The sequence below is a fragment of the Podarcis muralis genome, chromosome 1 (genome assembly GCF_964188315.1).
Source record: "Podarcis muralis chromosome 1, rPodMur119.hap1.1, whole genome shotgun sequence".
Classification (NCBI taxonomy): domain Eukaryota; kingdom Metazoa; phylum Chordata; class Lepidosauria; order Squamata; family Lacertidae; genus Podarcis; species Podarcis muralis.
In genome coordinates, this window is record NC_135655.1 from 136,697,953 (window position 1) to 136,724,558 (window position 26,606).

The window sequence follows — 26,606 nt, forward strand, 5'->3', positions numbered from 1 at the left end:
TCTTCTGCCACCAACATGGCATTTCCCCTACATGAATGTAAAGACTGAGTGAGGACATATCTTCCCCTTTCCTCTAGTGAGCCTTCAAATACCTGTCTCTTGCTTCCCAGTCTCATGCATGCCCTATGGAGCGAGCCACTGGAGGTGGTTGCTGCTTCAGTGTGCATCTTGATCTATTGCAGCGGTTCTCAACCTGTGGGTCCCCAGATGTTGTTGGACTACAACTCAAAGCATCCCTGAGCTCTGGCCTTGCTAGCTAGGGGTGGTGTGAGTTCAGCAACATCTGGGGACCCACAGGCTGAGAAAGGCTGATCTGTCGGCTGCTTCTGGGTGCGACTTGCACCACTCTCCCAGGAGAGCTGTGCATGCTTTCTGAAGAACCCTTGAGCAGGAAGCTCTGTGGTAGCAGCACTGTGTGCTTTCTCCTTTCCTCCCCTTTCCATGTATTGAGCCCATGAGAAGTTTGAACCCGTCTGTAGGGATACCCAGGGACACACAGTGATGGGGCTGTTGCTGACTCTGCTGCTGGGGCTGAAGGAAATGGAGTGCTGTGACACTGATCTGTGGGATGTGTGTATGGTGATGCAGGGAATGTCCCCCATCTTAGTGAATTAAAGGATCCCTGTGTGTTTGAGTGGGACATGGGATCTTGTCCATCAGTGTTTCCTGCTGCTTCTGAATTTTCTACTTATGTGTTTTCCCACTTTCCTCCCAGGTTGAGCAGTGAACGTGGTGGTGTATCTTCAGCTCAGTGTAAAGCTGGTATGGGATTGCTCTCATATAATGACCCTGGCAAACTGATTTCTGGGTCAAAGTAACTGAAACTGGGAATGCAGGGCTAGCCCACTTACCTGGGAGTAAGTCCAATTGAATTCAATGTGGCTTACTTTTGAGCAGACATACCGTATTTTTCACCCCATAGGGCGCATCCGGCCCATAAGACGCACCTAGTTTTTTGGGGGGGAAATAAAGAATTTTTTTTTATTCCCCCCCCCAAGGCGCTGGGCTGGGGCGGGGGAAGCCCGAGCTTCCCCCGACCCCAGCCCCCAGAACAGGCTGCTCTCCACAAGCCGTGGGAGCCCTCCTGCGGCTTGCACAGAGCTACCTGAAGCCCCAGGGCGACTGCTGAGCGCGCCGGGGTTCGGGATAAGAGGCAGCACTGCGCAAGCTGGTGGAGCCCTCCCCCGGCTTGCACAGAGCTACCAGAAGCCCCAGCGCGACTGCTGAGCGCGCCGGGGTTCGGGATAAGAGGCAGCGCTGCACAAGCCGGTGGAGCCCTCCCCTGGCTTGCGCAGCGCTGCCTCTTATCCCGAAGCCCTGGCGCGATGATCAGTCGCTTCGGGTAGCTTCCGGATAAGAGGCAGCGCTGCGCAAGCCGGGGGAGGGCTCCCGCGGCTTGCGCAGAGCTACCCGAAGTCCCGGCGCGACTGCTCAGCACGCTGGGACTTCAGGATAAGAGGCAGCGCTGCGCAAGCCGGGGGAGCCCTCCCGCGGCTTGCGCAGAGCTACCCGAAGCCCCGGCACGACTGTTCAGTGTGCCGGGGCTTCGGGGTGCAGGCAGCGCTGCGCATGGGTGGGAGCCCGGGGGGAACTCCCGCGGGCTCCCACGGCTTGCGGATAGCTTCCTGAAGCCTGGAAAGCGAGAGGGGTCAGTGTGCACCAACCCCTCTCGCTCTCCAGGCTTCAGCGAAAGCCTGCATTCGCCCCATAGGACGCACACACATTTCCCCTTCATTTTTGGATGGGGAAAAGTGCGTCCTATAGGGCGAAAAATACGGTAGTTCAGGTTGCCCTTTAAATCAGATTTAAATGCAAGTACTTCCATTTAGGGGGAAAGTAAATTGGTCTCCTCCACACTGGTAGATGGAAGCCAATTGGTAAAGAATAGTGCAATTGAGGTTATTGTGGTTGTACCATATTAAGTGAATCGAAAATTAAATACATAGTTTAGTAGCTTAATATGTTGCCAATCTCCATTCCACAGTGTGTACCAATTAGGAAGTTTTAATAATATATGAGTAATTCTGAAAATCAATTGTCTTAAGACTGGCAAATGGTTCCTAAAAGATTTTCACCTGTCTTTCAGATATGACCATAAAACCATCTGGAATACAAAAATGAATGTGAAAACATGAATAAAAAAGAAAACAAGTCTACTCACTGAAAGTTTTTCCTTTGCTTGCTTAAACACCCCAGGACCTTGGTTTGTTTCGCCACCAGCAGCTATTAGGTACACAGAAAGAAAAAGACCCTTAATGGTAATTTCAAACTCACCCTTAACATATTCAGTTTGAATTGCCATGCAATATTAAGACACAAATGAATTCATTATTAGCAATAGCTAATGCTAATTAAAAAAACAAATTCAAACTAGCAAATAAAAAAAAGGTTATCTGGTTTTCTCTGTCTTCGGCAAGGATGTAGGAAGCTTTCCAAGGTAACGTGAGTTCTGGATAATTTTGGAATCTTTTTCAGGCAATCAACAACCATAATATCATAGTATCTTTCTCTGACCTTTTGTGAACATGGGATGAGCAGGGAAACCCCTCTACTCAGATTTTAAAATAGACTCACATTATTTGATCATGATGAATCATAACCCTGGACCGGACCAAGGGCCCAGTTCAGAATCCACAGTTGGTACTTTGAAATCCAGTGTGTGCAATATATGCTTGTATAATGAAAAATCATTCCGCAAGGTCACTAAAATGATGATGAAGAGGGAGGAGCGAGCAAGATCATCTGCACTCCCCCCCTCCCCGTCCCCAAGTTTACTTCCTGGTACAGTGGTACCCCGCAAGACGAATGCCTCGCAAGACGGAAAACCCGCAAGACGAAAGGGTTTTCTGTTTTGGAGGCGCTTCGCAAGACGAATTTCCCTATGGGCTTGCTTCGCAAGACGAAAGCCCATAGGGAAATCTCCGGGGACCTGTTTTAAATTGCTGGCGGTCGGGAGCAAAGACTTTCGCCCACAGCCGGCCTTCAGAAGAGGTCCTGGACCTCTTCTGAAGGCTGGCGGGGGGCAAAAGTCTTTGCTCCCCCCCGCCTGCCTTCCCGGGACAGCGGAGACTTCTCCGCTGCCCCGGGCGATCTTAAAATGCTGGCGGGCGGGAGCGAACGCTTCGCTCCCGACCCCCAGCATTTTAAAATCTTTGGGCGAGTGTCTGCAAGCCTCGCGCGCCCGGCAGGAGTTCCCGCCGGGTGCGCGAGGCTTGGGGCGGCAGCCTGTCACCCGAAGCACGGGGAGCCCTCCGGAGGGCTTCCCCTGCTTCGGGCGAGTGTCTGCAAGCCTCGCGCACCCGGCAGGAGGTCCCGCCGGGTGCGTGAGGCTTGGGGCGGCAGCCTGTCACCCGAAGCACGGGGAGCCCTCTGGAAGGCTTCCCCTGCTTCGGGCGAGTGTCTGCAAGCCTCGCGCACCCGGCAGGAGGTCCCGCCGGGTGCGCGAGGCTTGGGGCGGCAGCCTGTCACCCGAAGCATGGGGAGCCCTCCGGAGGGCTTCCCCTGCTTCGGGCGAGTGTCTGCAAGCCTCGCGCACCCGGCAGGAGGTCCCGCCAGGTGCGCGAGGCTTGGGGCGACAGCCTGTCACCCGAAGCACGGGGAGCCCTCCGGAGGGCTTCCCCTGCTTCGGGCGAGTGTCTGCAAGCCTCGCGCACCCGGCAGGAGGTCCCACCGGGTGCGCGAGGCTTGGGGCGGCAGCCTGTCACCCGAAGCACGGGGAGCCCTTCGGAGAGCTCCCCTTGCTTTGGGCGAGAAGTCTCTGCTGCCCCGGGCGATCTTAAAATGTTGGCGGGCGGGAGCGAAGCGTTCGCTCCCGCCCCCCAGCATTTTAAAATCTCCCCGGGACAGCAGAGACTTCGCTCCCGCCCGCCAGCATTTTAAAATCGCCCCGGGACAGCAGGGGCTTTTAAAATGCTGGCGGGCGGCAGCAAAGCCCTCCTGTCCCCGGAGCTTGCGGGGCGGGAGGTGGGAAGAAGGGCTTTTTTTCCCACCGCCAGCCTTCAGAACAGCCTTCTGAAGGCTGGCAGTGGGAAAAAAGCCCTTGTCCCCCCCCCCCAAGGTTTCAGAAGAGGTCGGGGAACAGACTGTCCCCGGACCTGGTCTGAAGGTGGTTTCCCTAGGAACGCATTAATTGATTTTCAATGCATTCCTATGGGAAACCGTGCATCGCAAGACGAAAAACTCGCAAGAAGAAAAAACTTGCGGAACGAATTAATTTCGTCTTGCGAGGCACCACTGTATTTATAAAACATGCATAGAGCTTGAATGTGCTCTGCTATTTTGATCATCCGCTGATAACTGAGTTGTACACACATTGTTAATAACAGTAGCAGGTAGTGTAGTTTATGAAATGCTTGCTAAGGCAGCTGTTGGGCAAAAGGCATCTTTGAGTCTTCCATTTGTTAAACTATTTCAAATTTTAGTTGAGGCACCTATGGTTGATTCTTATTGGCCTAGGCAAATGTGGCAAGACTTGTTTGCCTACAGTTCCAATGGTTTGAACTCAAGTTTACTGCCAACATGACTACACTTTTCCTTTGATATGTGACCCTCACTTAAATAACATCCTACCTAAAGATAGATGATAATTTGTAACGGAGAGTATCAAAGCAGAAGACAAAGGAAAGAGTTTCAGTCAAACAATATCTGGCAGAGAATGTTCAGTACAAAATGCCTGTATAATTCCCCCCCTATAAATTCTGCTGCTGTTCACCTATCCCCATAACAGATACCTCTCCTTTTATTAGACTCCAATCATCCACTGCCAACCAATAATCCAATGCTCTGAAATGAGGGCAAAACACCTTTATTGCTGACTTACCTGAAAGCATAACAACTCCTCCATCTGAACAATGAACCTGGATCATGACTTCACCCTGTCCTTTGGAGTTTGGCTAACAGTTTAATCATGCAAGAAACATATTTACTCCTGGGGCATACACCATGAAATTTAAGGTGATTAAGACAAACCTAATACATGTTTGACCCAGTTCACATAGCCTGAGCTGATGCCCATTTGCCCTATGATATCAATGTTGTGATGTCACAAAGGAAGAACAGTCTTACATTTTCAACCAATCAAAGTGTGAAGTACAAATTACGACAATGTTTGGATGGTAGTGGTGACTTAAAATGCTTTCTAAAAGAATTCCTTTCTTTTCTTTTCCATTCTGTGTATTGAGAAAGAAGGAAAACCACTCTGAATCAAAATCTGGAACAACTGCAGGTATACTTGATTTTATGAATTAGTTTCTTTTTCTAGAACCTAAGCTCTATTACCATTCTTAACGCCAATCCTTTGCATGTTTACACAGCAGAAAGTCCCACTGACAAATTTAATGGGACTTACATTCCATGTAAATATGTTCAAAATTACTACTATAGAAAAATATACCTGCTAGTGACCTTTGAATTTGCTTACCCATACAAGAAAAAGAGAATATGAGAAATGTTTTATAAAAAACTAAGAGCATTCTGAAGAACCCATGATTTGCAATTACCACTTCTTTCATCAAAATTCACAATTTTAAAACAAGGACATTAACAACATCAGCTCACAATCCTAGCATTTGAGAGACTTATCTTTTCCTGCTTAGAAATTAGCAACTGGAAAACTGGGTAAAATCCATCAGAAACAAATACAAGGCTGGCCTAATACAGTCTAATACAGCCTAATACAGTGGAATTTGCTGCCAAGGAGTGTGGTGGAGTCTCCTTCTTTGGAGGTCTTTAAGCAGAGGCTCGACAACCATATGTCAGGAGTGCTCTGATGGTGTTTCCTGCTTGGCAGGGGGTTGGACTCGATGGCCCTTGTGGTCTCTTCCAACTCTATGATTCTATGAAATCATCTGCACTCTTTTCATGACTAAGAGAAGAGCACTGGCTACCAGCTTCCCAAGATCTCTAAGGCTATCATTACAGGGGGAAGCCTTCCCTGCATTTTCAGCTTTTTCTTTTAAAAAGCCTCTAAACCTTTTACTTATAGACCAAGTTCAGAAAGATGCACAAGCCACAGTTGGCCTTGAGACTGTCTGCTCCCTGTTCCCTTCCTCTTTTCCACTTCAGAATAGATAGAATGTTTTTGCGCCCAATTTTTAAACTAAGTTAATTACATTCCCTGTGACAACTGAACTTGGGGAACTACGGTTTGTTTAAACTCTAGTTAGAGAAAATAGGCCAGGATCTGAAAATCACTTTTAGATCCTGGTTTGCTGTCACAAACCATGCAGAAGGCACATTTCTTCAAGCTCAGCCATTATGGGGGTAGGGAACTGTGGATCGCAGCACCAATACCTACTTCTCTTTGCATTGATGATGGATTTCCACATGCGAGGACTAGATCATCTCTTAGACCTCTCATGTATTCTTTATATTGACAGCTGATCATTGCTCATGTGGAACAGAAAACTGAGGAGAGGCTTTCATATGACAAGTGAGCATTGTTGCCAACACACATGTGCATGCGTGCCAGCCATTGTTTGCTCAAAACTGCTCAACCAGTTGTTTTTCTCCTTGGGGACAGGGAGGGAAATTTTGAATTGACAGACAGCAGGTAAAAAATTCTCTCCCTCCCTTCCTGCACCTCTACTTAGCCTGAAGCCACCAACAGCTGTTTTTACCTAAGGAAAAAGTCAGGGAAATTAATCATAGAAATGTATACACTGGCTATATGTAGGGTCTCTACTAACATGGAGATTCCTGTAATTCCCACCTCTGGGTTTCTGAGGGTCTGCTGGAGTCAGAGAAAACGCAACTCACTTGGCAAAAGGCTGAATGTAGTTAAAGGCTACAACAAGCTATCTAGTTGCATTGTTAACATCACCATGTGGTGATCTTTTCAAGCAGAACCCAATAGTTATAGTAATTGCACATTTTTCTGTCTCAGAACCCTAATCCGGATCGTGGTTACTATATATTGCAGGGATTGGCTGGAAGTGGGGGGTCTTGAATCTGCTGAACTTGGATTCCAAAAAAGACTCACCTGATTTGAACAGTAGCTAACAGCCAGTATTGGATCATGGGCCCACTTCAGAACCTGCAGCCCTGTCAATTCCTTTATGATGGTCCAATGGATGGGCCCTACTTTCATTCCTCTAATTTTTTATTTTTACTTTTAAACTGAGATGATTTGATAACGTTCTTTCACCCTCAGGGGGAATTGTACAGAAAAACATAGTCTCCTCCATGTAAACATAGAGGTTTAAGAGGATTCCCCCCCCCCCCAAAAAAAATGTGTGTTACCATGCTGATTTTAAAAGTGTTCCCATTAAAGATCCACCCAGAAACAGGACGGGATGCACTTAGTTCCACCCGCATGCCCTACTGGCATGAACCTTACTTTAGTGGGTCCAACTGTGCCTAATGACTCATTTTGTGAATCAACATGCATAGACCACAAAATATTATGTAATACACTATGTGGATATATTTGCTGAATTACAGTTTTATTTGTGTAGTGGATGAGGAATAATCTGTACAGCTATTTTGAAAATGAAATATAGCCTCCTTTTGTAAAAAAAAACAAAAACATAACTGAAAGGCCAACTTTCTCTCAATATAATTTGGGTTAATCTTTTTAAAAAGCTTTGCAGGTTTTGGTTACTACACGGCATTAAACTAAAGATACAGAGATCTAGTCTATTAACAAGAAGAGTTCTTATATTTGTAAGTTATTAAATGACACACCTATTTACAATTTTATATTCTAAGAAAATACTGAGTGGGAATATTTTTCCAGTGCTTGGGTGAGGGAAACATTTTTCCTGGAGTTAGTAGAATCATCTGATGAATTCTTTACATAAAAGTATTGAAAGAGAATGAGGATGCTTTTTATTCTTCTTCCCTTTGAAGGATAGGGATCAAATAATGTTAGTGTGTGAATGTGTGAAGAGGCAGAGCATGTGCATGATCCACTTAAGTTTCCGCACGCAGATCCAACTAAAATGGTGGGGTTGTGCAAATCCAATTCTTTTTCATTTCAGTGCAAATCACACAGCGCCGTTCCTTGTAGGTTTGTATCCATTCATGCTTCCACTCGCTGCCTGGAAAGTCCTGGAAAGCCCAAGTTTCTGTTCCTCCGAATGACAACAGAGAGATGCATAAACTGAAAGAATCCCCTATTTTCCCCTCCTGTATTGTCCAAGGTCCTCATAGCAGAAAAAGATGGAAAGTTATAGATTCATAGTCCTAGTGACTACAGATTTCTTCACTTTCCACTTCCTGGCAGAGCTCAATTCGCCCTGAAGGTTTTGTGTTTCAATACATAAAACTTTCAATATACAAAATACGTTAATAGATTTGAAACAGCTAATACATACAATATAAATACAAGCCGAGCAATGCTGAAATGCTTCTTATTATTATGCATGAGGAAAAAAAGGGATATAGATGAAAAAAATGTAAACCATGGTTTAAAGCCATTAGCACTTCCCACCAGAACAGAGCAAAATGGAGAGAGAGAAAATAAAACAGAACAAGGCAAAACAGAGAAATTTCTACAACACCACTGTCAAACCACAATGCCAAGAAACAACTACAGAACTTGGGAAATCCAAGCATGACAAGCATACATGATCATGGTCTCTGTTCAAACAAACAAACAAACAAACAAACAAACAAACAAACAAATAAATGCATGATACAAAAAAGCAGTATCATTCATGACAGCAGAAAAAGGTCTCAGAAGGGGGAGTAAGAAAACTAAAATCAAAACCAGAGCAGCCAGTAGAGCAATGAGATTACAAATAATAATAACAATAGTAATGTCTATGTTTGCCAGCCACGTTGCATAAATTCAAGACAGCACAATCACCTGTCTGCTTCCGCTTAACACAGGAGAGATGAGTTGGTCTAGTATGTTTGATAGCAGGTTTTAAAATGATTTTCCTGGAGGGAGAGTGAGCCTGAACTTCAGCTTTTTTACAAAGTTCAGCTTTCTTATATACAGCTATAGACAAGAAAACAAGAGCATACAATCAGAAATAAAAAAAAACCAAGAAACCGAAATATATTTCAACATGACATTTTGGCTGTTGGTACCATGTTTTAGACCTTCAGTTAGAATGTGAGCCTACCAAGGCCCAGAGACGACTCGTAGTTGTTGCAGGCAACAACTGACCCTTCATTGGGTAGCAAGTGTCACTTTACCTGTCACCACACTCTGACCGTGCAAGCCAGGCACCTTCTGTACAAACTGCATAGAATGAGGGCATATTCCCACTCCAGCCTGCACACTCCTGCCATGTAGCATTGCAATTGTACTGGGCAGCTTCCAAGGCTATGTCTGGAAGGGTATGTGCTATGTTCCACTGGTGCAAACAATGGAGGTATTTTTTTTTTAGTTAAGTGACAGATCTGCAGGATCTAGGCCTCACTTTGGCTTGGACAAAATGCTGGACATTAACCAGGGCTCAAAACCCAGTGGAGCCACAGATCTGACTGGTAAAAGGTAAAGGGACCCCTGACCGCTAGGTCCAGTCATGGACGACTCTGGGGTTGGTGCACTCATCTCGCTTTACTGGCCGAGGGAGCCGACATTTGTCCGCAGTTTTTCCAGGTCATGTGGCCAGCATGACTAAGCCACTTCTGGCGAACTAGAACAGCGCACGGAAACGCCGTTTAGCTTCCCGCCGGAGCGGTACCTATTTATCTACTTTCACTTTGACATGCTTTCGAACTGCTATGTGGGCAGGAGCTGAGAACGAGCAATGGAAGCTCACCCCGTCGCGGGGATTCGAACCGCTGACCTTCTGATCGGCAAGCCCAAGAGGTTCAATGGTTTAGACCACAGCGCCACCTGCGCCCCTGACTGGTGCCCACTGACAATTCTCTGCCTCTTGCACATGGGGAATAATAGTGGGATATTTTACATACTAGATTCGGCAACTAAGCAGATGGAAATATTGCCACATGGCTACCCAGAGCACTAGCAAAGTCATGGTACATACGTGACTTTATGCTAGTGTTATTTATTTGGTATTAATGAATCCAAGTAAGCAGAGCTGAATTCTCATACAGGATGTTTTCCTACTCCATAAAAGAAAGGAATCATCAGCCTAAACTGGAGTGGCTGGAAGCAATGTAGACTGAATGCCTTGCTGTTAACACAAATGAATATTCTTGATTAAATGTGTAACAGTACTGCTAAAATACTCCTATAAAACAGGTGAACAACTCACAGTATGGCATTATAGGAAAAAGATAGTATTACATGAACCTTTTTTCCTTCTCACTTCATCTCTGGAGACAGTGCTAGGTTCCTTTTTAGCTATTTTTCTTTCAGGAGTAGAAATCCTGCCTCTCCCAGTTTTTAAAGGTTTCTCTTTTTTATGTTTATCAAGAGACGGTCTCCGCAATTCTCTCTCTGCCTTCTCCTCTTTAGGAACAGTCTCTAACTGTTCCGTCATGATGCTCCTATCATCATCTGCAGGATCAGAGTAAATTATAACAAGAACAACAACAAAAAAACAGAATTAGTAAAATGTTAATAGTGCTTCAGTGGGATTTCATTTTTAAAAATCAGATTATTTCCTATTGTCATTATTTTAACAATATTCCTGAATGTGGTAATATTAATTATTATTAATTATTAATGAATAATGAATAATTTCAGAAACAAAAAAATGAAAAAAGGATAAGGCACACCTTGAGTATCCACCCATATGCTGTCTGTGTCCAGGATGGAGTCATCAATGGTTGTTTCATCTTTATAGTCATCATACGTCTCTGTCTTGTAATCAGTTAATGGGATTTCTTCTTGTTCAGGGGAGCCAGGAGCTTCCAGAGAGCTTTCTTTTGTCTCTGCTTCGACATCAGTCACCACCTCCACCTCCACTTCAGGATGGACGCTTTCTACTTCTGCATCAGCCGGTGGTGCTTCTGCAAAGCGCACACTGTGGGAGCTGGTTTCTCCCTCATCGACTGTGGTCTGCACTATTGTGATGAAGTCATCCTCAATTGTAACCACAGACTCTATTACTCCTTTGAGTTCAGGCATTTGCCCAGGGACAGCTTCACACACCTTAAGCTCTTCACCAGGTATCTCAAAGTCCCTTTCTTTGCTTCTTTGCCTCATCTCTCCTTCTTCCTGCTCAATCTCTTCTTTCTTAATCTCTTCCTCTTGCTTCCTCTTTTCTTCTTCTTGTCTACTCTCTACCTCACCTTCCTGCACGATCTTTTCCTTCTGCTGTTCTTGCTTAATTTCTTCTGCTTGCTCTAGTTTACTCTCTTCCTCATATTCTTCTTTTTGCTTACTCTCTTCCTCTTGTTCTTCTGCTTGTTTGATCTCTTCCTCTTGTTCTTCTTTTTGCTTACTCTCCTTCTCTTGTTCTTCTTCTTCCTGCAATGCCTCAGTTTTTACAGAGCCTTCCGATCCTAGAGATTCTACATTATCTTCCTTAGGCTGTGATATGTTCTCCATTTGAATTTCAGTTGTTTCGTCTTTGGTAGCTTTATATGCACCTCTTTCTGTAACTGGTTGTTCCACTGTCAATTGTGATGCCATCTCCTCTTCCAACAAAGAAGGGCTTTCTAGTTCTAATTTGTCATCATATGGTTTTAAAGTTTCTACAGGCAAGCCCTCTTGTGCTTGGTCATTATCACCACTTGACTCATATGATTCTTCTTTATCTACTGCTTCTTGGTGAACCAGGTCAGGCTTCGCTCCTTTCTCCTTAACTTCAGTTTCAGACAGTTTATTGGCATCTTTCATTTGAGCAGGTTCTGCTTTTGCAGAATCTTGGGGCAATGTTGAGAGGGTCTTTTCTTGACCCTCATCTGTGCCTTGCTCTGTAACAGGCTCAGTGACATGAACGCCTAACTTAGTCTGGTTTTCTTGCTCAACTTGCCGAGCAGCAGAATCCATCTCATGCTTTATAGCATCATAGTCTGGTTTATAGGAAATTTCTGCCTTGCCTGTCTCTTCAGCAATGTGAACAGCTTTTTTTTCTTTCTCAGATAATGAAGAACCTTTCAATTCCAGTCCAACTATATGTTTATCACCTGCATTTTCTAAAGTTGGAGCAGGCTTTGCTTTTTCATGTTCAGTGTCCTCATGAGAACAAACGTCTTTAGAGTCACTTTGTTCCTCGCTTTTTTCTAGCACAGTATCTAGTTTATCAATAGCTTTTCTCTCCTGCTCAAATTCTTTGCCTAAAACTGCTGATTCCCCAGAGGCCTCTCTTTCTTCTTTGGCTCTCTCAGCTGCTGCCAACTTCACTTCTATCAAAGAAAGGTCTGCAACGACACCTCGTCTAATTTTTTCATCAAAGGGACAGCTTTCCCCTGTCAAATTCTCACTGTCCTGTACTGGAGATGGCATTGGCACCGTGTACTTATTGAAAACACAGTAACCTAAATCTTCTAGTTGACTGTCAGCTTTTAGAGTCATATGGTTCTCGTCGGCCATGAGGAGCTGGGCCACTCCACTGTCCTCTACAACTGCTTCTGAAGGATCAGACTTCCTGTGGACTACCTCAGCATCTGCACTCACAGATGCTTCTCTTGACCTTGTGCCTGCTAAGTCCAACATTTCAGGTAAATCAGGCGCCATTACAGTCCCGTTTTTGTAATAATCTTTAGCCAGGAAGGGTGACTCACACAAAGGCTCCACTTGGATCTCTCCTCCTTGTTTTACTTTGGACTCTTCAGTTTTCTCATCTTCTTCCCTGCTCACTGATGGGAAGGAGGGAGACTTTTCTACTGCTGGAGTAGTGGCTGGCAAATAATCATCACCTTCATCGCCACTAGCATTATCCATAATATCCGAACCTAGTGGTGAAAGGTCATGTGTCCGCCCAAAGTTAAACCCCAGTGCTATAGAGTCCAAGCAGGACATGGGCAGATTAATTGACATACTCCTCTGCTCTATGGCAGATCTCCCACCAAGCCCCAAGCTCCTGCTTAGAGTTAAGTCATCTTTATTTTTACTGTGGAGTTCTCTCTTATCCCCATATACGTTTGGGTCAATGGTGTACATTCTTTCTGTAGGGGAACTAGGTTCCTCAGAATCATCTGGGAAGCCCTGGGCAAGGGTGCTGTATCCCATTTCATGAGCAGGTATGCTGGTGTGTTGATATGCCTCTGGCTGAAATTGCTCAGTGTCTTTCTTAGATATGATGAAATCTTTATGGTAAGGGTCGTAGGTCTCCTCTTTAGTATCACTCAGTTCATAGTAATCATTGCCTTGCTGTAGGATGTCACTCTTGAAAGCTTCATCTTTAAGGGTGGAAGTCTCAAAATATGTAGACATTCCTGATTTATCCTCCTCTATCTGCATTTTGTGAGCTTCTGAATCTGCAGCTGAGAACACTTCCCCTTTCTCATCCTTTCCTTGCAGAGATTCTTTGCTGGGTTCAGCAGTGGGTTTCTCTATTGCTGCAGACAATACAGCTTTATCAAAAGGCTCATTTACTTTTTCAGGAAGTAATTCTTGGCTGAGTCTTTCTGTAGAACTCTCTGTGCCATGCTTTTCCTCTTTTTTAATATCCCATGTTGATGAAACCTCAGTTTTCTCCAACTCTTCTTCTGCTTTGAGAGTACCAGATGGCTTTTTAGAATCAGCTCCTTCTACTTCTTTACCTAAAGCAGTTGTTTGTTGGTCATGAGCTTTTAAAAAATGATCATCTAATATCTTGGGCTTTTGTCCACTGGAAATGGAGTACCCCTCCTCGTCACTTTCATCCTCTGTCATATCTTTCTCTTCCTCCCAAAGAGGAACATTCTGGGTGGGCGTCTGCACTGTAATTTGTTTTGAGGCATGAGAAGTCAATACTTCAAATTCTTCTTCATGTTTTTTTCCTTGCTCTTTGTCAATTTTTCTATCTTTGGCAATCTCTGAAGCAGTAGATATTTGCATCATGTTTCTACTACCATGTGGCTCAGATTTATGTAGAGTAACTGGCAAAGTTTCAGAAGAAAACACAGTTTTAACTGTGCTTTTTTGGCCCACTGTAAATTCTGAAGATGAGAAACAACCTATGCTTTCATGAGAGGTAAAGTCACTTTTTATAGCATCAAACTGGCCATCTCTAGACCTGAAGGGTTGTGCTTCAGCGGCAGATTTCTGGGCCTCTGGAGCCTTTTCATCTGTTTTACTTTCTTTGTGCAGCTCTGTTGACAAATCTTTCAGTTCTTTATGTAGATGTGGCTCTCCAGTGAAATCAAAATCTGCTTTTATAGAATTCCTGTCTTCTTTCTTCTGTGGACTGGCATCTAAGGTCTGTCCTGACAGGGTTGGGAGCATTTTTTCTTCTCCTTTGCCTTGTGATTCTGTTGTTTCTAAAGTCTCGGTTTTTGCTGGCTGTTGAACTAAGGCATCGTGTATAGGTTGCTCACTAGTCATACTTCCTTTCTCTGGTTCCTTTGGGCCTAATGGCTCAGCAGCAAAAAGGCCTGTATGCTCCTCATGGATTTCCATCTTCGAAGCTGCAAGTAAATCTGTAGTTGTTTGATTGGATTTTACAACAGATTACTTAAAGCATTCACAGGCAGCAGCAGACTAGTTTACAGCATTATTTGGCATGGCAGAGTGGTTAAAAAAAGGGGGGGCCACATGCAATGGTACCTTTTTAGAGGTCTTTTTTAAACAGATGGTTTTTCTCTCTTTTAGAGGGACAAATCTTTATTTAAAGTATTAATAATAACTCCTGTGATACACGCAAACCTACCTATAGTTTAATGACAAATTATTATGCTTTTAAAATCATAGGCCAGTTTCCTCACAAGCATTACACTACAGATAAACCCAACTTCATCTTATTACGCTTTATGGTACAATGGGTGATATCCAATGTCAGTCATCCTCAGAATAGACCCACTGAAATCAGTTAAATAACTTAAATCTATTGATTTCAACAGGCCTTCTCTGCCTGACAATGGATATCACTCAATGATATAAATTCTGAATTACAGTCATACATAGGCATAATATTTGTGATAGGCTGCACATTATATTTAACATTCAAACCTCTAAATCCATTTAATGATATGATTCCTTTTATTTGAGCTCAATCAAATAATAGTTACAAAGCAATTTATTCACCAATTTTCAGTTATTACAGGAGGAACATTCCCCCCCTTCATATATTTTTAATAATCAGATTACTGTCATTAAAGACATTAAATACTGTCTTCGAAATCCAGATGTTAATATAAATGTGAAGATCTACCACTGATTCAAAACAAAATCAGTGCCACTGCAGCTTCCAGCACATTGCTGAAAAGCTCAAGCCTTAGATTTTCTTATTTAAAACTCATGGAAATTGTAATTCTTCATTTGCCTATATCCTTTGGTAACATTTTATATAGTGATGCCTTTCCTAAACATTATATGCCATGCTTAATAAGACTTTGTTTCCTCAGACAATTACAGGGCCTGCATAATGCAATCTACAACATCATATTACAATCATAGTTACACATGTCTTTAAAAATGTCCTGAAAAATCTTGGCAAAATTCTGTATTCTCAACATATATAATTATTTCAGTGGGAACCATTTCAGCTCAGCATACAGCACAATTTTTATCCCACTTGTTTCAAAAGAAATCAGTTTCAAAAGGAATAAACATTAACACTGCAATCCTGTGCACACTTGTTTGTGAGTAAACCCCACTGAATTCAGCAAGCTTACTTCTGAGTAAGCATGTCTAGGATTCAGCTGCAAAGTATATATTGTTCTTGGTATCCTTCTAAACCCAGGAACAGGAAATTGAAAAACAATTCATCCCGATCAACAGTCCCATAAAAGGTAAAGGGACCCCTGACCATTAAGTCCAGTCGTGACTGACTCTGGGGTTGCGCGCTCATCTAGCTCTATAGGCCGAGGGAGCTGGCGTTTGTCCGCAGACAGCTTCCGGGTCATGTGGCCAGCATGTCTAAGCCACTTCTGGCGAACCAGAGCAGCACATGGAAAGGCCGTTTACCTTCCCGATGGAAGGTAAATAGATAAATAGGGACTATTTATCTACTTGCACTTTGACATGCTTTCGAACTGCTAGGTTAGCAGGAGCAGGGACCAAACAATGGGAGCTCACCCCGTCGCGGGCATTCGAACTGCCGACCTTCTGATCGGCAAGTCCTAGGCTCTGTGGTTTAACCCACAGCGCCACCCACGTCCCTCAACAGTCACATATTTCTATGGAAATATTTGGTATTGCTTCATTCCCCACAAATGATCATTTTGCAACACTGCCACTATTTTTAATGATCACATTCTTACATCAGATTAGGCACTGTGAGAGACTGAGATAAACCTGTTAAGAACTGTGATCCACACTATGGCTGTGATCCAGAGAACCTGTTCCAAATTGGGAAACAGCTGTCCTTTAGCAGAGCAGTTGTTTCATTTGAACAAGCTTGGAAGCCCCTAATCCCCCTAGCTAAGTGCACTATATGCTTCACAGTTCATATAAATCCCCTTGCTTGGAAACACCTTCATCCCAAATTCTGGCTCTAAAAGCAGCCAGCCTGGTGCCTCTGGAAGCTCACAAGCCAGGCATCATGGTGATGGTGCTCAGCACCTGATGAACAAAGGTATGCTGTCTTTGGAGGGCTAACTTTTAGCTACCACAGCTAGTTGCCACTGAGCAACCTGCTCTCTCTGAACAGGCTTATATGCGGGGAGGAAGCCATCCAAGACAATGGTCCTCATCATATTTTGTGTTAGTTAATTCTGTAAATTATGATTCCGACAAAGGACTACAGATGTGTAATTTGACCTTAAACTGCTGCTCATTTAACGTCTCTGGTCGATTTTAATGTGAAAGAGAGGATCGTTTCTCTCTACTCAAGTTCTCTTAGTTTGTGTTTAATGCTGTATACATCTATCAAGTCTAGCCTCCATCTCTTAAGTATTTTCTAAATAGATAGATAGATAGATAGCACAGGTAAGAGCTCATCTTACATGAGGATTACATTTCTGGCTATTGCACATATAAGCAAAATTGCACAAAGCCAGAATGACCCCACACCACAAATGGCCCCATGTGAGCATCCCTACTTGTTTGAAGCCAATGTTGAGTGGGCCTTACACTCTGCCCCCTCCCCATGAAAGATTTTAAGCTCCCCGCCTTGTATTCTGGGTTCTGGGAAAGCCCTGCAAGTCTCCTACAGGGTCTTGTGGGAGCTTTCTCATGAACTTTCTGAGCCCAGCAAGCAAGGCAGGTGGGTTAAAAAGCTCTTTCCAGGGTGTGAAAACAAGGAGAGGTTGTTTTGTCTAGCAATAGACATTATTGTACTGATGGAACAGTACTAATAATATGACATTGAATTCCTTCCTATGTGCCCTGACTTAAGGATTTTTACAGGTGAAACTATACTCATTCCTAAGGCAGAATATTGGGCCACTATTTATTTACTTCATCGTAAAAGTTGTCATTTTATTCCTGCCCTCTAGGAACTCTTTTTCAACCAGTTACTGGTCAATTAGAGAATTCATCTTTTTAGTCTATGACTTAAGTTTTAATGGGAGTTATTTGTGAGAGATTTTGACAGAAATAATGTTATATGTACTGTGTATCAGATCACCCATAAAAAGGATCTTCTGTGATTTTTTAAAAAAGTGTGAATAGCAGCTGTTGAGAGGATCTTCAAGTTGAGACCCCTGACTCCAATAGGTGCTATCTGACCTGCAGGGAAACAGCTTGGAAAGGGGTGGGGTTTAATAGGAATTATATCAGAGTGAAGTTCCACTGCTGCAATCCCAATCCAATCCTTCCCCACAGCTCCCATTGCTATTAACACTTCTATATCTAGTCTAGATTGGTACTACAGAACGTATGCTGACATCCTCGTCTAAAAGGTCATATAGGCTAAGCTGAATTTTCTTCAGCAACTTTTATTCTTAGTGTTCAATCATTTCACTTGTAATCAAACTTTCCACAAATATTCCATTAAAAGTTAGACTGACTTCTGGTCCGATTATTTGTGGAAGTGCTTGAGAATATGAGTACACTCTGGATCACAGCCTAATCTGGTTAACAGGGTTAACAGATTTCATTAGGAGGTCAAACTCTGAACTTGTATTTAGTTTTTCCTCAAGTAGAAGAGCTTCATTATGATTTGTTTGACTTAGTAACACAGGATTTCACCCTCAATGTCTAATCTTGCTCTTCATTCTGGTTTCCAAAATATCACGGGAATCCATGCAAATTTTCTTCCCGCACTGGGTTTTCAATTTTCAGCATCAACTTGTAAGAAAGGTAACAAAGGTGAAAACAAAAAATTCTGGCAATGGCTAAGGAGGGTCAAGGTGGACTGCAATGAATGGCAAAGATATGACATAAGAAGCAGCAGCCTTGGAGAAATTGAGCCAGAATGTACTGAAGCACAAGCAAAAATACACTGCACACTGCAAACAAAAGACATCGGTACAATTTAAGCCTCTTTATGTCATAGTCAAGGTTAATCAGCTGGTTTCTTGAAATGAAAAGCAGATGAACCTCTGCATCAAAAACAAAAAGTAAAAAATATATACACAGATCAGCAATGTGACTGGCAAACACATCTGCGATGAAGAGGGAGGGAAGGCTTTGTGATATATCAGCTTGGCTGCATAGCATACTGTGTCATGGTTAGGGGGGGAAAGTCAGGAATCAGCTGCAGTGGTGGGAAACCATGTCATCATCACACAGCATTTGCACAGTTGGCTTGCCTGTTATGCACTCCTCAAAGCATAATAACAAGAGCATTAATCATGAGGGTATTAAATGGGGAAGAGAGTAAATGGAGCAGAGTGGAGGAAGCTTGAGAACAGCTCAAATGCAGCCAACACATGCAGGTCCCTAAGGAGGACACACCTTCCTCACCCAAGGAAGGCATTTTGGCTTTCAAGGGTTCCTCCTCAACTAGGGTGACATTTTCCCCATTAGGTGCCACTTGGTCTTCAGAAATGGAGTCCTGCTGGGCCTCTTGGGAGCCCTCTGCCTGTTGCAAAGGCCCAGCAGGATCACTCATTTTCTCACATTCCTCACCAAGCGGAACAGCAGATTTGGGTTCATCAGCCACTGGACCTTTAACTGTGTCTTCTTCTTCTTCTTCTTCTTTGACAGAACAGAAGGGGGAAAGGATGGAAAAATGAGGCGACACCAAGACACACACACACAAGATGCACACATTAAACTGGTTGCCCATGTACAACATTTTCAGCTCTGCACAGAATTTATACATTTGTGTCACCTTAGCTGTTACCACATTTTTAGTACCATGAAGCAGAGTGAGCTTGCATTATTATTTTTTTAATTGTTATGGCTGACAATGCCATTTGTAATGCTGAATGTCTTCTTTTTTGTGTTGAAAATTGGTCTAATTCAAACATCATACGTTCTTGACTGTCAAACCATGGTTTGGTAAACAGCTTCCATGCTCCTTTCCCTCATACTTCTCCCTCCCTTCTCTAGTTAGAGTTAGCAGTGGTTCACTGTTTATATCTGAACTGGAATAGTTACAATAACCGCTAACCATAATTAGCTTTAGAACCAGAGACAACTTTCTAATCCTGGTCTCAATTTCTAGTTTAGAATCTAACTATGGGTAGTGTTACCTATGGCTATGTCAATTCAGTCTTGATGCTAACCAAGGAAGGAAAAGGAAAGGGGTGTGTGAAGCTGAAAAGAAAGAAAGAGGAGATAAGGCCAGGAGTCTGCAAACCTGCAGAGCACTCCTAATTGCCAAATGGTATGCATAGCCCATGCTTCTGGGGCAAGCCACAGTAATAAAATAAAGCTGAAAATGTTTTATTGTTCCCAAGGTGGAAATGACTGTAGGAAAGAAATTGTTGTCTATGATAATGGAGATGTGTGGTGGTGATTGATGGTTTTGAAAAAGACTAATAAATAGTCAAACAAAATACATTGCCCTTTTGATTACTGTAATATGCATTACATTGGGCTGCATCTGAAATCACTAGAAAATGTAACTAGTTTGTTTTAAGGCTCAATCTAAGGTTTTGGTTTTGACTTTTAAAGCTCTGTGTAGCCTGGGACTGGGATGCCTCAAACCACCTTCTTTAGAATGAACCGACTCGTGAACAAAGGTCATCTCCAGAGGCTCCATGTCTCCCCCCCCCCCCCCGGTCATCTAATGGATAATGCCTATTCAGGAAAGGGCCTTCTCAATATTGGTGCCTAGAATACAACTCCTCCCAGAGGGAAACTTGCTTGGCTCCTGTGATAATGGTTGCTTTCTTGCTGCTTTGGCATTGGCTTTATTGCTTATGTTGCTATTTTATTGCTGTTTTATGTTTTGATAACTCCTTTTAAACTGCTGTTTAAAATCACTTTGTGGATCCTGGTGGATGGAAAGGTGAGGTACAAATATTTTAAATTAAATAGAATAAACACATATTCGCCTGGTGCTTAAAAATACTCAAACCCATTCTGCCCTTGTGAAGTAACAATACTGTAGCATTGAATAAGCTACAACCCTAGTCATAGTGACCCAGGGGTAAGCCCCATTCAACTCAATACATGAGTAGGTATGAATAGGGTTGCTTTGTAAATCATTGAAACATGCATTCTTATTTGGCACAAGAGGCAGCAATGTGAGAAGTTGTGGCTCTCTCTAGAGACAGATCATTGCCACACCTTTAGGGCTCAGTTTAGAGGCTTTGCATGCACTGCTGTGCACTCAACAAGCTTACCTTCAATTCAGCAATGTACAATTCAGCAAGTTATTTAAACCATAGATGTACTACAAAGGAATTCAGGAAGAATAAAAGAAGAGATTTTTCATAACCAAAGAAAACCTAAAAAGGAAATTGATTTCGCTTGTATTAGCTCATGAAGTATTTTCTGCCACCCTTTGCATAATGATAAAGGCTCTTTGCAGGATGGACTCTATACTTAAGATTGAGCAGAACCACATGGGATATACAGAATTGTCCTCATTTTGCCAGTTAGAACTTCATTGGAGGCAGAGCTCCATGCTGTGAAAAAGGAACAAGGAACAAAGCAGTTCTGTCTAAGGGAAGCCCTTATAGGTGCTGATCAGCATGCTAAGACAAGTACAGAATACAATGCAAAATGACAAAAATGAAGCTTGATAGCCTGCCTTGTTAACATAAATGTGGTTTGAAGAAGCCACTGTCTGCTGCGTTCAGATGTAGTAACAAACCATGATTTGTTCCCCCAAAGCAACAGAATATCTTCCCTTTGCACATGGAATGGGGAACATGCAAGCCATGGCTTATTCGTTGTTATGTCCAAAGTGGGTGACTATAGAGCACCACAGGTGAACTCTGGAGCCGGGTCTTGCAAAATCTATGTTGGAACATTGCTGTTGGCATTGGTATGTCTTGAGGCAATGGAGTGCACCTCCGGGGGTGTTACCAGGACCAAAATGACCTCCCTGGGGTATAAGCCTGGCAAGTGTGTATGGAGGCCCCAGGCTGTCCAGATAACAAGACACTCAGGTCGGCCTCACTGATGTGGTCCAAAGGAAAGCAGAGCGATATGTTTGGCACCAGCTTGGCTGCAGGAGTTCCTGGAAGGAGGCATACAAGGTACCATCCAACCATCTTAGGGACTCTAGTCCAGATTTGTGTAAGATTTACTCCTTAACCTTGCACTATTAATTTAAATGGAATCTCTCTCCAACTTTTCTTTTAAATTTCAGAAAGTCAAAAGTAATTATACTTGTCAAAGTCTCCTTGATTTTGTCTATTTCTTGATTTTGTCTATTTCTTTAAATGATGTTATTTCTTCAAATAATGTTTGAATATGTAATACAAGTCTGTTTTAGCTAGACAAAATTATATTAACCCACTCCACTAAAGCAAAATCCATAGATCACCCCAGAAATAAATTCAGAAATGTCCCAAAATTTGTCCTGGTCAGTTTCACTTGCCAGGAGAAAAATGCTATGTTTTGAGCCCCACTCCTTGAGACTGGAATCACAGGGTGTGGTGTTTCAACAATCTGTCCCCATCAATGATACACTACTGTATTTGAAAGAACTATGGAGCAGCAAGGAGATTTTAATGTTGTAAGTGCCTAAACTTTTTGAATGGGGCATAGAATGCAATCCAAAGAGCCAGACAAGTAACTCCACATCTCCACTCCACAATGTACTGCAAAGAAACCTATTTTGGAAAATGAAGAGACTTTCAAAAGCCATTTGTGGTGTGTCATGGAGGTCTGCTGTTCAAAGAAAAAAAAAAGGGGGGGGGGAGCACACAAAAAAACCATGATGGACATGAGGTTGTACCAAAAGCTGCCAAGCCAAGCTTAAAATAGCCTTTCCCTTTGATTCTGGTCTCAGACCTGAAGACCCTGAGAAGGTAGAGGATAAAACTCTGAAACTTTAGGACTAAACCTGACACCTGACAGCCCTGGACACAAATGATGAAATGAATGTGGCATGGCAGGGTAGAGGAGAGGAGGAAGAGTGGGACCATGCTTTGTTCACCTTCTTCATAGCCTAAAAAGGCCTCTGCACTCTGGGCTGTGGCACTGGGAGGTCCACTAGCTTCAGTCCATTCGGAGCTGAACAAAGGGTGTTCATAGTACTCCTCATCTGAATTGTAGGGCTCATCATCAGGCACAGACACTGAAATGGAAGGGGCAAGGAACTTACGCCTCTCCCCTGTGGCAGCTGGCCCATGCCATGAGCTGCTGCGAAGAGGTCCCACCTCATCCTCAGCTCCTTCATCTACAGACAGACACACAGGAAGAAACTGCACAGAGAACTTGAAGAGACAGAAGGACATAACACAAGACAGAATGGAAACAGGCAGACACGTACTGCACACTGATGCAACATCATGGGATGAAAGGAAACAACCATGCTAAGCTCAATGTCATCTCAAAGGCACAATACACACATTTAATGCATTGGTCAACTTGAATGCATTTATTATGTTTTCTGTGGTGCCTACAGGAAGAGTAGTCCATGTCTTTCCACAATGCAAATGAACCCAATAGCCAAAACAAGCACTTTGTTCCAAACACCTAAGTAATTAAGGATATTCTAGATATGAGTCTAGGGCAAATTTGCCACAGTATGTGTCAGAACCACATTATATAGTAAAAGTAAAAGAAACTGGGACAAAACTAGACATTCATCAGCAAGCAAGGCAGAATAAAAGAGGTCTCCCCTCCATAAAGCAAGCAAACAAACAAAAAACCAAATCCAGAAGAATCTTTTTATGATTTGTTGAAATATGGGTTTGAAACTTTTGGGTATCATTTCATCATCCCATCAGTAAGCAAAAATGTTGTCTAATCACCAAAGAATAATGAAGTTAATATATGCAGCCAGGGCATGTTTGCAATCCAAGGAAACAAACATCACTGCTTGCCCTCTCTTAGGAAACTTCTCCAACCTACCACCTCAGGCCAAAGTATAGTGATAGGAACAAGCACATATGTCTGTTCCCAAGTTTGCCCATTTGGTCATGTGAGTTTGGTGAGTATGCGGGCTACAGTGCTTGCAAATGAGGCGCATGTTGGTGATGGGAACAAGATCCTTTCCTTGTTTTACCTTTCTGTGCTCCATCACTTCAGCCATACCTCTCCCCATCCTGGTTCAATTCCAGTTGAGTTTCCATCACTCGTATAGCTCTCTGGTGCAAAGCTTTGACTTCCACCCATTACTTTATATTTGTACAGGCAGACATCTGAACAGCAAATGTAACTGCATCCATCACATCAGGTATGGCCCCTAGGAGTATCTTTTTAAAGAGTTGCTCTTATAATCAGACCCTGCACCTTCCTCTACTGAATGATAACTTTATGTACTGCAGACACATACCATATAGGGGTTCCTACTTATTCCAGACTATTATCCCAGACTATTATAACCCAAGAACTGTCTTAGCCACTGACAAAAAACAGGCAGTATATAAGGAGCCACAAATGAATTCTTTTTCTTTTAAGATAACAAACAAATTCACTTCAACAAAGAGGTTAAGCATCACAATCTCCTCTTACTGAACAGTGGTACAAGTAAACTCATTATGTCACGCTTTGCTTTTGGGAAGACTAGAAACAAAGTTAAAGCTTGACTAAGCATCCACAAAGCTTGAAAGTTGGTATCTGGTTGAATGCTGTATTCAGCAGAGGTCCTCTTCAGCTGATCTTCCTTTGTAGCTTACTGTCCAGGATTTGCTCCAACATACAAAAAACCTACAAAAATTATTATTTTCACATTTCAACTTCCTCCACTTATTGCTAACACACAATGCAAAAGCAAACCAGAAACAGGTAATTGCTATTTTCAAGTGTAGTTCACGCGATCTAAAGACTTGCATGAGTGCACCCATTTTTTCTCATTACTTTCCCAGGGGCAGTTCTGTGCACTGCCATTAGAGGGACGCGAATGAAGTTCCTTGATGCCACAGGTGACTGCTTCAGGAAAGGTGGAACTCAGATGTTTCACAGGGTACAAGGACTTCACTTTGCTTTATCAACCTTTTTTATTATTCATTGTATAAAGTTATGATTCTATCAGTGCATTTCAAGCTGGAAGCTATGCAGATTTCTTCACTCCCTCATCCACCCCCACAAATGTATTTTCATTCTAAACACAACACAAGTATATAATTTCACTTTAGGATGTCATTACCTTAACTGGTCAACGGCTTTTACACGGAGCAGTAAAAGCAAGTGCTCTTCCATTTGCTCTTTATGAACGTGTCTGTACCAGAATAAAAGGTGGAAAGAGATGCTGCTGCACAGAGAGTTGCTCATCCTCTGCTGGTCCGCACACACAAAGTTATGTGTTTTCACTTCTAAGGGAGTGCCAGCTTTCTCCCCAACTTTTCATTCTTTTTAAAATCAGCCTCCCCATCCATGTTTCCTATGCAGAGAATTAGAACTTAACTTCTTTTAAAAGAAGTAAAAGCTGAATTTGCAAAAGGACGCGCTGCAGGGCAAGTATATGGAGAAGCTGTCTGCAAACCAATCTGTGGGCATAACCCCAAAGTCCTGGGTCAATGCCAGCTCCATTGGAATGGTGCTGAAGGTATATGAATTCTTAAGCGGATAGCTGAGAAAGGTGCTTTAGTTAAGATGTTCTAGCCCACCCAAAAAATGCCTGTGTGGCTTTCCTTTCCTTATAGAGACTTCCAGTACCACTTATGTAGTATGTAGGTTAGCCCAGTCCAAACTACTCTTCCCTCACTGCTTCCAATCCTTTTTGACAGACATCCTGATTCCAAGACTGTTCCCCCCAGGAGGTAGCAAGCAATCCTTCATGTATGAAAGCTTATTCCTACTCCTAGCTGGAGTAATCTACATGGGAGATACAGTTCAATGAATGATGCAAGACCCAATGATGCTTTGCCATGGCCCAGAATGGCATGATTATGACAATCAAATTAAATTGTATGAATTAGCCTAAAATGCAGCAAAATAGCAACACAATGAAGGGGTCTCAATTTGTGCCTCTTTAGTTTGCTTTATAATGTTAAATTTTCAAGGTCATATATTGCTACTTAAGACCTCCACCATATGGCATAATTGCTGAAGAATGAAAATGTACTGGAAGTACATTTGAATGTGTTATATTTTAATTGTTGTAACAAAAAAATAAATAAATCATACAGCTCTTTTGTCCATTGTAGTAGGTACTCTTTAAAATATATGCTGTAGCAAGACTCTTTGAAATGAATTGGGACTGTCCTGGTACAGCCTAATGATTGAAGCCTAGCTAGCAGAGAACTATTTTTATAGAAAGCATTTTTAAATTCAAGCTGCTGGATATCTGTTGCCAGCAGGGCGGGGTGAAGGGGGCTGGGGGGAGATCAGAATACATTCGAATCAGTGTTAATTCTTTTAGAAAAAAATAGCTCTTATCAATTTGTAAAACACTCACTGGTCTCAAAATCCTTCCTCAAAGACATAAATTATAAATGAAGATCTTGTATCCTGGGTCCTTTTCCTTCAGCATTTTTATTCTTGCTTTTATACCTAAAGTGGTGCACACTCCAGGCTTGATCTCACAAAGCATACAGCAGACAAAGAGTAAGCTGTCTGTGCAAGGCAGCACCCAATCCCTTTGCCCAGCTCTGGCTGATTAAATGTATTCAACACTGCTCGGGGGGAAATCCATACCCTGAAAAAAGAAATCCTGCTACAGTATTCTCAATGCACAAAATAGTTTTAATAAAATCGAATTAGGTTTCTTACCTCCTAGTGCTTTGCAAACAGACCCACTCATTCTTTTATGTAGGTGAAGCAAGTTATCAAAATAGAACAATGAAAGCTGCAGCAGCAAATCCTTCCCTCTTCTGAAACAGATTTGCCTTATAAACCTCTCTCTGTCTCTCTGTCTCTCTAATTTGTGTTTGCTGCTTGGTTGGCCACATCTACCTTTGTCATGTCTGCTACACTGTGATTTCCCACCCCGGGATGACTGAAGGAAATCACCCTCCTACTCTGGACTATGCAACCTGCTGACAAAATTACCACCATCAAAATGCTGTGGGGAAAGGAATGGAGTGTTAGCAGTCTCGTCTCCTGTGCTCAATCCAAATTCCACGCTAAGCAGAAGTATGTTCCCAAATGCTTCTAATGATGCAAATCAATAACCCACCTGTGTCTACTTCTCATAAATCCCAACCCAAATTCAATCCATGGCAGAGGTATGGGTTATGGTGCATGGGTTAAGTGG

At 42.9% G+C, this 26,606-nt stretch overlaps 1 protein-coding gene across 50 annotated transcripts in view; it reads right to left on the reverse strand.

Moving 5' to 3' along the window:
• Positions 1 to 26,606, reverse strand: part of MAP2 (microtubule associated protein 2) — a 291,706-nt gene that overhangs the window by 41,312 nt on the left and 223,788 nt on the right. For 27 of the 50 annotated variants that reach the window (XM_077919568.1, XM_077919560.1, XM_077919532.1 and 24 more), the window contains 5 exons: positions 18,794 to 19,036; positions 10,642 to 14,421; positions 10,214 to 10,420; positions 8,810 to 8,944; positions 2,162 to 2,223 (listed from right to left, as the gene is read on the reverse strand). In XM_077919568.1, coding sequence (XP_077775694.1) covers positions 2,162 to 2,223; positions 8,810 to 8,944; positions 10,214 to 10,420; positions 10,642 to 14,421; positions 18,794 to 19,036 — 4,427 coding nt within the window. Of the gene's footprint in view, positions 1 to 2,161; positions 2,224 to 8,809; positions 8,945 to 10,213; positions 10,421 to 10,641; positions 14,434 to 18,793; positions 19,037 to 26,606 lie in introns of all 50 variants that reach the window. The other 23 variants (XM_077919605.1, XM_077919619.1, XM_077919617.1 and 20 more) reach the window with 5 other exon arrangements.